The sequence below is a fragment of the Coptis chinensis genome, chromosome 2 (genome assembly GCF_015680905.1).
Source record: "Coptis chinensis isolate HL-2020 chromosome 2, ASM1568090v1, whole genome shotgun sequence".
Lineage (NCBI taxonomy): Eukaryota > Viridiplantae > Streptophyta > Magnoliopsida > Ranunculales > Ranunculaceae > Coptis > Coptis chinensis.
Window position 1 is genome coordinate 33,404,997 of NC_141457.1, and position 10,534 is coordinate 33,415,530.

At 38.1% G+C, this 10,534-nt stretch overlaps 1 protein-coding gene across 1 annotated transcript; it reads left to right on the forward strand.

The window, feature by feature from the left end:
* Window positions 1–9,413: 9,413 nt before the first annotated feature.
* Window positions 9,414–10,115, forward strand: LOC147515848 (uncharacterized). Its single transcript, XM_086593068.1, has one exon. It carries the CDS (start codon window positions 9,414–9,416, stop codon window positions 10,113–10,115), a length of 702 nt encoding a protein of 233 aa, XP_086449194.1.
* The last annotated feature ends 419 nt before the right edge of the window (window positions 10,116–10,534 follow it).

Below are 10,534 nucleotides of genomic sequence, written 5' to 3' on the forward strand. Positions count from 1 at the left end.
TCTTATGTTATCAATTATTTCTTTCCTACTCTCACATATATATATATATATATATATATATATATATAGAGTACGGAATCGTTCCACTCTTAAACCTCTAGAATTAACGAATTCAACTAATCAAACACAAGAAAATAATGGTGAGAGCAATATTTATGGATATGAATTTATACTATAAAACAAAACTTATGAATTTAACTTATACTAATTTAACTAAAGCAATTGAATATGACTTGAATAAAATGTGGAGAAGGAAATAGAGAGAGTTGAATCCACCTTGATTACTACCTAATATGCAAGTATAGAGTTTGTTGCCAAAACCCTAATCTTTACGTTTAAACCCAAGGTTCAAACATAAAGGTTAGGCCTTTATGATCCCTAATTACTTATGTTATCTCTAATCATATAATAATTAGCATGAGAGGAAGTTAAAACTCATTCTCATGGCAGATTAACTATCATTTAGCCTAAGTTAATTCTACTTATGCCTAAGTAGAGAAACCTAGGCTTAAAACTCTTTTTAGCAACTACTCTACACTAATATATCAAGTCACCATCAAAGCTTCAATCAAACCCTTTTAATGGAGGCTTAACTATGATTCATGAGACTATCATGCAAATAAGAATAATAACAAGACATAATGTAAAGAAGAATTGATTGAATAGAAAAATAATAACTATAATTAAAACTAAAAACTTGAACGTATTTTAATGGAGGTTTTATGGTGGCTACAATTATAAACCCTAATTATTTAAACTATATTAAACTAAAGAAAGGGGAGAGAGAGAGAGTTAATTAAAACTATACTAATGAGGGAGTAGCCAATTAAAAATGTAACCTTAATCCTCTTTATATAGGAGAGTATTAGGTTTATATTTTCGTGCATGGGCTTTGGAGTTGTGTTTTGGGCCACTAAATCAAGCCCAAAACCTAAATACTTATGTATAAAAAGGGTTCTCTTACTGGAATTTACTGTAAGACCCTTTTCGTCTAGTTTTACTACTCTGATTTGGTTAAGGCCTATACCATTAGAAAGCTCTTTCCGATACGCTCGTTTTGACATATAATAGGCCCAATTCCGAGGTTTGAGTTCAAAGATACAGTATGCGAAAGTTCTGTTGACTTTTCCGTTCTTTTTCTGCCTGTGTTAACTGACTTTCTAGCTTTGACTAGACCTTAAAAATGTTTTTTCTCCTTGAAACTTGGGCTTTACCCATATAACTTCTCTAGCTAGCAATTTGACTCCTTTCTCTTACAAAAGTTGTATTTCTTCACATAATTGATTATAAGACCTGAAATACACAAAAACACGTAAACATTACTAACTATTATTTATTATAAACATAATTAACTTAAATATAATATTATTAAGGGGGTTAAAATTGCATTTTTGGGCTCTTATCACCAATCATTTCCTACTGCCTCGAAAAACTTAAAACAAAAGATCCCAATTCGTTAACGGTCTAATTTTTGCGAATGAGCTGCGAAAATGATTAGCAAAGAAAATTTAATCCAATGATCTATAAGAAACTCAAATTTAACCGTTGTTGACACATAAGAAGAAGGAAAATGCCTCAAAACGCGCGAATGGCATAAATTATGTGAACGAAAGAAATCTAAATGAATAGATTATGTCAACATGAATCAAAGCACGACTAAACGACAGAAAGAACAAGGATAGGAAGTTGAGTGAACAAGAACAGAAAGACCAAAAACACCCCACCCCTAAAAAAAAATTTAAAACAGGATTTAAAATTTTGTTTAAAGTGTGGGTCTTTTAAAGTCAAATTCGTAAGACTTACTATTCTAATGTTTATAGGGTTTTAATTGTATTTTACTTTTTATGAGTTTTAATTTTTTTTTTAATAAAATGAATAAAACAATAAAGACGCAAGTCACTCTATAGAGAAATACTACTCAAAATGTGAGAAAAATGCAAGAGTGGAAAGCGTGAATTATGTAAAACGTGGACTAAGGATCTAGCCCCACACAATCCATATGGAAGGCCCTGTTACATTAATGGTGAACTCCCGAAATGTGGAAATTAAAAGAAAGTACATAAAAAATAGAGGGTCAGTCCTCATAGACAGGGTCCTGCAGAAAAACATTTTCCATAGCTAGAGGCCACAATTCGTGAAAATGTTTCAGTCGTTGGCCATTTACTTGGAAGGTGTTGTTATCCTTGGGATTTACCAACGTGATTGTCTTGTGGGGGGTGACAGTAGTAACCACAAAAGGACCAAACCAACATATTTTTAATTTCCCCGAAAAAATATGCAAGCGGGAGTTGTAAAGGAAAAGTTTTTGACCAACTACAAACGTTTTACACAAAATTTGTTTATCATGAATATGTGTTCATGTTAGCTTTATAATCCTTCGCGAGATCATAAGAATCACTATGATGTTCTTCAATCTCATTCAACTGCAATTTGCACTTAGCACCAGCCTCATTGATATTAAAGTTTAGACTTTTGATAGCCGACAGAGCACGGTGCTCCAACTCAACACGTAAGTAACAAGTTTTTCCAAACACAAGTCTGAAGGGTGATATTCCAATGGATGTCTTAAAAGCTGTCTGATATACCCATAAGGTATCTATTAAGCGTCTAGACCAGTCTTTCCTATCAGGATTGTGTGTCGTTTCTAAAATCTTTTTGATTTCCCTATTGGACACCTCAACTTGGCCACTAGTTTGCGGATGGTAAGGAGTTGCCACCTTATGGGTAACTCCATATTTTTTTACTAATGAAGCAACAACTCTGTTGCAAAAATGTGTTCCCCCATCACTGATGATAGCTTTGGGGATGCCAAAACGAGAGAAAATGTATTCTTTACAAAAACACAACCGTCGTATGATCGTTTCTATGGCAAACCATGGACTCAATCCATTTGGAAACGTAGTCGATGGCTACGAGAATATAAACAAAACTGTGAGAGATAGGAAATGGACCTATGAAATCAAGTTGCTGGCATCGAACATACACTTTGCAGTGTACTTGGGGATCTTGAAAAATAGTAAGCCAATAGAAACCACATTGAAGAACCATAGCGGTTGTTTTCATTCCACTAAAATGGCCACCACACGATTGTTCATGGTAGAAGGATAAAACCTCATAGTGTTCCCACTGGGGAATACAATGACTAATAATCTGATTGGCATAATACTTAAAAAGGTAGGGCTCATCCCAATAGTAAAACTTAACTCTGGCCAAAAATCTCTTACGTTCAATTTTGATCATATATCAGGAATAATTTCAGAAGCTAAAAAATTCACAATGTCGGCATACCATGGTGCAGAAAAAATCACATAGAGATGCTCCTTAGGAAAAAAATCAGATATTAACTTAGAGTCACTATCATTCTCATTGGCTAGTTTAGATAAGTGATTGGCAACTACATTTTTGACCCCTCTCTTATCCTTAATTTTTAAGGTAAACTCTTGTACGAGAAAGATCTACCAGATCAATCTTTGTTTAGCATCCTTCTTGGCGAGAAGGTGCCTATAAGCTGATAATCAGTATATACTAAGGTCATAGAACCAACCAAGTAAGGACGAAACAAATTCCTTTTCCGTGGTAGTGTAATTACGTTGAGTATCATTTAACATTTTTCTAGCATAATAAATAATTGTGGACTTATCATCTAATTTTTGCCCTAACACGACACTAACAACATATTTGCTAGCATCGCAGATAAGTTCGAAAGGTTTAGACCAATCAGGAGGTTGTATAATCGGGGCAGAGGTTAAGGCGGATTTCAATGTCTAAAAAGCCTGTGTTACAGTCAGGATTGAAATCAAAGATGGCATCTTTCAAAAGCATATTTTTTAAAGGCCTAGCTAATTTTAAAAATCTTTGATAAAACACCTATAGAAACTTGCATGGACTGTAAAGGCTCTAATATCACTGGCAGTCCGTGGTATAGGTAGAGACGCTATTTTATCTAAGTTGGCTTTATCTACTTGTATGTCATCACTAGATACAATATGACCTAGAACTATCCCTTTTTTAACTATAAATGACAAGTTTCCTTTCTAGTTCAATAGAAAGTTTCTTTTCCACTTAAGGTAAAATCCTCCATTGTGTACAGTGAGAGTTCTTGAGTGGAAAAACCTTGAATGAAATATGAATTCTCTTGTTTTGAATAGCCAAAACTTCCCATCCCTACAAACAACAACCACAGCGGCTTAGATACAAAACCCCACACAAGCGGTGGATAGAGATAGCATTCAAGAAGCAAATAATGGAGCTAACTCAAGAGGACAAACATGAAACTGGAATGCACTTTTCCATGGAGAAAAAGGAGGTACACTCGCAACTGAGCTTAAACAGTTTAACCTGGGCATGGTTGAGGGAGTTGCGCAAGTCCCAAAGGAGCTAATTAAAAAAGGTCGGACATTATGGAAATATTATGTTGTGGGGTTTTTCTTAGAACAGAAACTTCCATACCCTGTGGTCAGAGATTTCCTCAGGAAAAAATGGAAAACAAAGGGAGACTATGAGATGGTTGCGGATGCAAACGTATTTTACTTCAAATTTACCAATGAAGAAGACAAGAGAAAGGTGTTGGAAATGGCACAAATATACATGGCAGGGAAGTGTTTCATTGTTACCCAATGGAATCAAGATGTTGAAAAGAGGAAAAATACAGTAAAGGCTATTCCAATTTGGGTAAACTTACATAATGTGCCAAAGGACTGGTGGAATGGGGAAGGCTTGGGATTTCTAGCAAGCAGATTGGGGGAACCCCAGAGGATGGATGAAGCCATTGCTTCAAGGAAAAGATTAACTTTTGCGAGAGTTAGTGTGTTATTATAGATTAATGCAGAGTTGCCTGAAACCTTTGATATAGATATGGGTGGCGGTGACATTAGAACGATTTCGGTGGAATATGGCTGGATACCCAAGCTGTGTGACTATTGTAAGAAGTTCGGGCACAAGACTGCAGGGTGTTTGAGGAAAGGTAACATAGAAGACAATAAAAGATAGAAGGAGGTGATGGAGGACAATTCTGTCACTATTCCTGAGAGTAGCACACTTAGGAATGAATCAGGGGCAGAAATCACAAGCCCTGCTGAAGCTGCAGCACGACAAGCCCCAGAGGAACTATCAGCAGATAGATAGTTGACAAATAGTAACACCAATGAAGAAAGAGAAACAAGGAACCTAGATAGTGGTACTGAGATGATACACAGTGCTACGATGCTGACAGTAATAGAGGAGATGGTTAGAACTGAGGGCAGCACAGAGAATAATATAGGGGACATTACAGTAGTAGCTATGAGTACAGTGGGAGCTGAACAAGGTGAAGCTGAAAGAGGGACTGAGTATAGTGGGAGATTGAATAGAGAAAGCAGTGATGAGGTTAGTGAGATGGACCAGGGGGTTCGGACAAGGCCAGTTAATGAAAATGAGCAAGATACATAGATACCAGAACCTGCAAGTGGTATAGAAATTGAACAGGAGCAGAATAGAGTGGAGACAAATGAAGGCAGGGTGAATACTCCAGAGGTGGAAGTGGGAGAATACGAAAATGCCTTAGTGCCTTATGTCGAGATCACACAAGGTATTGAACAAGTTATAAGGTTTAACCCTCTTATGTGCTATGAGGAGGAGCACGATGAATATAATAAAATCAGTGAAAGCACAAGCCTGGGGGAATTGTCTGACAAAGTAGTGTCTGATGAAGAAACTGAATACTTCAAAGACAGAAATCTGATTCCTTTGTTCGAAGAACCTCATACGGCCGCTAAAGGTGGAGTAGTGACTCGAAGTCAAGGAAAACAGACCTAATCAGTCAGTGGAAAAAAACAACAAGAAAGCAAAAATAGGGGGAGACCCAAGGGAGCAAAGAACAAAAAACACCGTCACTAATGATAGGCCCTATATGCGTTTGGAATGTGAGAGGAGCGAATGACCTTTTGAAAGCAAAGTAAATAAATAAGGTGAGAGTTGAAAAGAAGTTATGTTTGTTTGGGATACTCAAAACAAAAGTGAAAGAGGGGAAGTATGATGGCATAAGGAGCATTTGCTGTCCTACATGGGAGCATGAAAATAATTATGAGAAAGCTTTTTCAGGCAGAATTTGGGTATGCTGGGATCCTTTTGTGGTGAAGGTAAAGAAATTAGATATGACCGAGCAATTCATTCATTGTAAGGTTGAATACCTACCAAAGGCGGAAGAGTTTTTTCTTACAGTGGTGTATGCGAGCAATTCTTTTCAAGAAAGGCTAGCATTGTGGAAAGATGTGACAAGGCTACGGAACTCAATCACAAAACCTTGGTGTGTAGCGGGAGATTTTAATAACATCAGAACAGCGAATGAAAGAATAGGGGGTGAGCCTATGCATCCAAACGAAGCCCAGGACTTTATAATCTGTCTTCAGAATGCGGGGTTAACGGATATCAATTCCAGTGGATTCTTTTACACATGGTGGAATAAATCTGTGGGTGCGGCAAGCATTATGTCAAGAATAGATAGATGCCTAGTAAACAGTTTGTGGATGAAGGAATATCCAAATTCAGGGGCTGAATTCTTACCTCAGGGAGTTTTCGACCACTCCCCCATGCTTCTCACATGGACTGATTTTAGTCGGTCCCCGATTCCGTTTAGATTTTGTAACTTTTGGGTTTATCAACCGGAGTTCAAAAACATTCTAGAAGAAGTTTGGAATACAAGGATATATGCTAATCCTATGTATGTTCTAATCCAAAAACTCAAGATGCTTAAGGAGAGGATCAGACCTTGGGCCAGGAAAAACTTCTCAAATTTACATGAGAGAGTTATAGCCGCAATGCAATAGTTAAGTGACTCACAGATTCACCTCCAGAACAATCCATCGGATTTGGGTTTGGGAAGATGTGAAAAATAGGCTATGCAAAAATATATTGATATAGCAATAGCGGAAGCAATAGATTTGGACCAGAAGACTGAAGCTCAATGGATGACAGAAGGGGATAGATGTTCAATTTTTTTCTTTAACTCCTTGAAGGAATAGGTAGCCAGGAAAGGTATATGGGCAATAGCAAATGATAGTGGTGATACAGTGCATGGTCAGGCAGAAATCGCACAAAGCATAGTGAAATACTTCACTCAGATGTTGGGTATTACAGCGCCACCGGTTAGTGATAGAGATTTTTTCATGGAGCTGAATGTCAGAAATATTGTTGATTCAGAAATGAGTGCGATGTTGGAAGCTGAGGTGACTAACACAGAAATCAGGGAAGCCTTGTTTGAGATGAAAAACAACAAGGTGCCAGGACCAGATGGGTACAACTCATTCTTTTTCAAATTTTGCTGGGATACAGTAGGGGTGGATGTTGTGAATGCTATCAAAAATGTCTTTAGAACAAACAAAATGCCTCAGGGAACAAATGCTACATTTCTATGTCCGATTCAAAAGTGGCCGCCCCACTAAAGTTGAAGATTTCAGACCGATTGCTCTGTGTAACACGATTTACAAATGTGTTTCCAAAGTCATCACCAATAGGTTGAAGATGGTGATACCAGTGCTAGAACACGACAATCAGTCAGCGTTCATCCGAGAGAGATCTATACAAGATAATATCCTTTTGTCCCATGAAGTTCTGAGAGGATATGATAGAAGACATGGAACCCCAAGATGCTCTATAAAACTGGATATAAGGAAGGCCTATGGTATGGTGAGTTGGCAGGCCATCTTGTATATGATGGATAGATTTCATTTCCCGTCCAAGCTGAAAAAGTGGATTCAGTTGTGCATCAGCACACCTTCTTATTCTGTCCTCATAAATGGCTCGCCTGAAGGTTTTTTCCCCGGAGGTAGAGGTTTAAGGCAGGGGGACCCCATGTCTCCATATTTGTTTGTGCTTATAATGGAAGTTCTTGGCTGCCTAATCAGAGAGAGTGTGGAAAATAAACTAATCCAATTCCATCCTAAATGCAAAAGGAATCAACTCACGCATTTGGCTTTTGCGGATGATGTCCTAATCTTCTGTAAAGGGGAAGTGAACTCCATATATGCTCTCAGACATTGTATGGTGGAATTTAGCACAGCTACTGGGCTACAAATAAATTCACAGAAGACTACTATTATGACTGGTGCCATGGGATAACAGGATGGTTTGGTTTTTGCTTAGATTCTAGGTATTAAACTCGTAGCCCCTCCAGTGCGATACCTAGGACTTCCTCTCATCTCAGCTAGGCTTGGAATCAGAGAATATCAACCACTGATAGATAAGGTTACAAGAAGGATCAAAGACTGGAAAGCTAAACTGCTCTCTCATGCAGGTAGATTGCAACTCATATTATCAGTGCTTAGCTCATTACATGTTTATTGGGCCAGAACATTCATATTACCAAAAACAGTTCTAGGACTTCCTCTCATCTCAGCTAGGCTTGGAATCAGAGAATATCAACCACTGATAGATAAGGTTACAAGAAGGATCAAAGACTGGAAAGCTAAACTGCTCTCTCATGCAGGTAGATTGCAACTCATATTATCAGTGCTTAGCTCATTACATGTTTATTGGGCCAGAACATTCATATTACCAAAAACAGTTCTAGAACATGTGGAAAAAATATGTGCGACTTATCTATGGAGTGGAACTGATATAAAGAGATGTGTGCATCAAGCGAGTCTAAGAACCATATGCAAGACAAAGGAAGAAGGTGGGCTAGGGATCATGAATATGGAAGTATGGAACAAAGGAGCTTACTGCGGTTTGGTATTCAAAGTAGCGGCGAAGGAAAGTAGTATTTAGGTCGAATGGGTATGGAAGAATCTTTTGGCGCAAAAATACTTGTGGACTATGACAGTCCCGCAAGACTGCTCATGGTCATGGAGGAACATACTAAAGAGCAGAAAAGAGGCGAGAGAGTTTATTCTATACTCGATCACCAATGGGAGAGATATGCTAGTATGGTATGATCTATGGTGTAATAGTAGCCCTCTCTTGTTCAATGCACAAGCAGTTGCAAAAATTCAGCTTCCAATAAATGCCACAGTGGATCAACTCTTATCAGAAGGTGATTGGAATGAAGTGGTACAGAACATCCAATGTAATAGGCTACGAGAAGATATCTTGAATACAAGAATCAACAAGCATCTAGTTCAAGATCGAGTGCTGTGGAAACCTTACCAGAGTGGGAAATTCACATCGAGAAGTGCATATGAAGCTCTGAGGAAAAAAAAAGAAAAAGTAAGATGGCAGAGGCTTGTGTGGGGCAGATTGGTTATACCAAGACACTCCTTTACGACTTGGCAGCTGTTCTCTAATTGTTTGTCAACGCAAGATAGCTGGTGCACAAAAAAATCCTCTCTTTCTCCTCCTGCTACTTGTGCAATCAAAGTAGAGAATTTTCAAATCACCTGTACTTTGACTACGTTTACTCGCGAGAGATCATCAATGGTATAAAAACAGCTCTGGGAATTATGACTGATGGCAGAAGCTCAAATAGGGAGTGGTCATCACTGCTGCGATTATGTAGAGGATCTAGTTTAGTGGCAGAAATTTACAAGGTCTACATTTGTGCGGCAGTTGATGGGATATGGAAAGAAAGGAATGGGAGACGTTTTAAGAGTAAGGCTAGACCAGTGATAGTGGTCTTGAAGAAAATACTCAGAGATACAAAGATGTATGTCCAGACGCAAGCAGCTGAGATTGAAGATACGCTGGAAGCTAGAAAGCTTTGTCAGTTACTGGGAATTCAGATCAAGTTCAGGGAAAGGAAGAGGCGAGAGTGCAATTGGCTCCCACCGGAGGAAGGGAAGGTAAAGCTAAATGCAGATGGAGCTTTGACGGCTGAGGGGTCTGGCCATGGAGGTATCATCAGAAACAGTCAAGGAGAGGTGTTAGCAGCCTATACGGGAAGTGGTGACATGCAAGCCATAATCTATCAGGAGCTGAACGCAATCGCGATTGGACTCGAGCTATGCTATGACCTAGGATATAATAAGGTGGAAGTTGAAACTGACTCCCTTACAGCAGTGAATATCATAACTAAAATTGCAAAACCACCATGGACTTGTTCGAATTTGGAGGCCTTGATATCAAAGCAAGCTGTGAAACTCAGCTATTGTTCTTTTGCGCATGTTTTTAGGGAAGCTAATAAGGGCGAGACTTACTTACTTTGAGGGCTAAAGACTTAAATGCGTAATGACTTAGTAATGTTTATTCCTCCCCTAGATAGGGATTTGTATAGACTCATTGAGGAGGATGCTATAGGTACTATCTATGTAAGATTTGGTTAATTAATACAGGTGAAGGTCAGCCTAACCCTAGCTTATCAAAAAAAAAAGAAAACTATAAATGACACTTTTTCCCAGTTCAAAACTAGATTCTTTTCTTGACACCATTCTAAAACATTAGAAAGATTAGACAGACAGTCATTGAAAGAGTATCCATAAATGAAAAAATCATATATGAAAACTTCCATAAATCTCTCCACCATGTCACTAAAAATATGAAGCATACATCGCTAAAAGATACCAGGTGCGTTACAAAGGCCAAAAGGCATTCGTTTATATGTATACGTTCCAAAAAGACAGGTGAA

What these genes read in the sequence shown, in the direction of transcription:
- LOC147515848 (XM_086593068.1), top strand. Translation starts at nt 9,414, where the DNA reads ATGACTGATGGCAGAAGCTCAAATAGGGAGTGGTCATCACTGCTGCGA.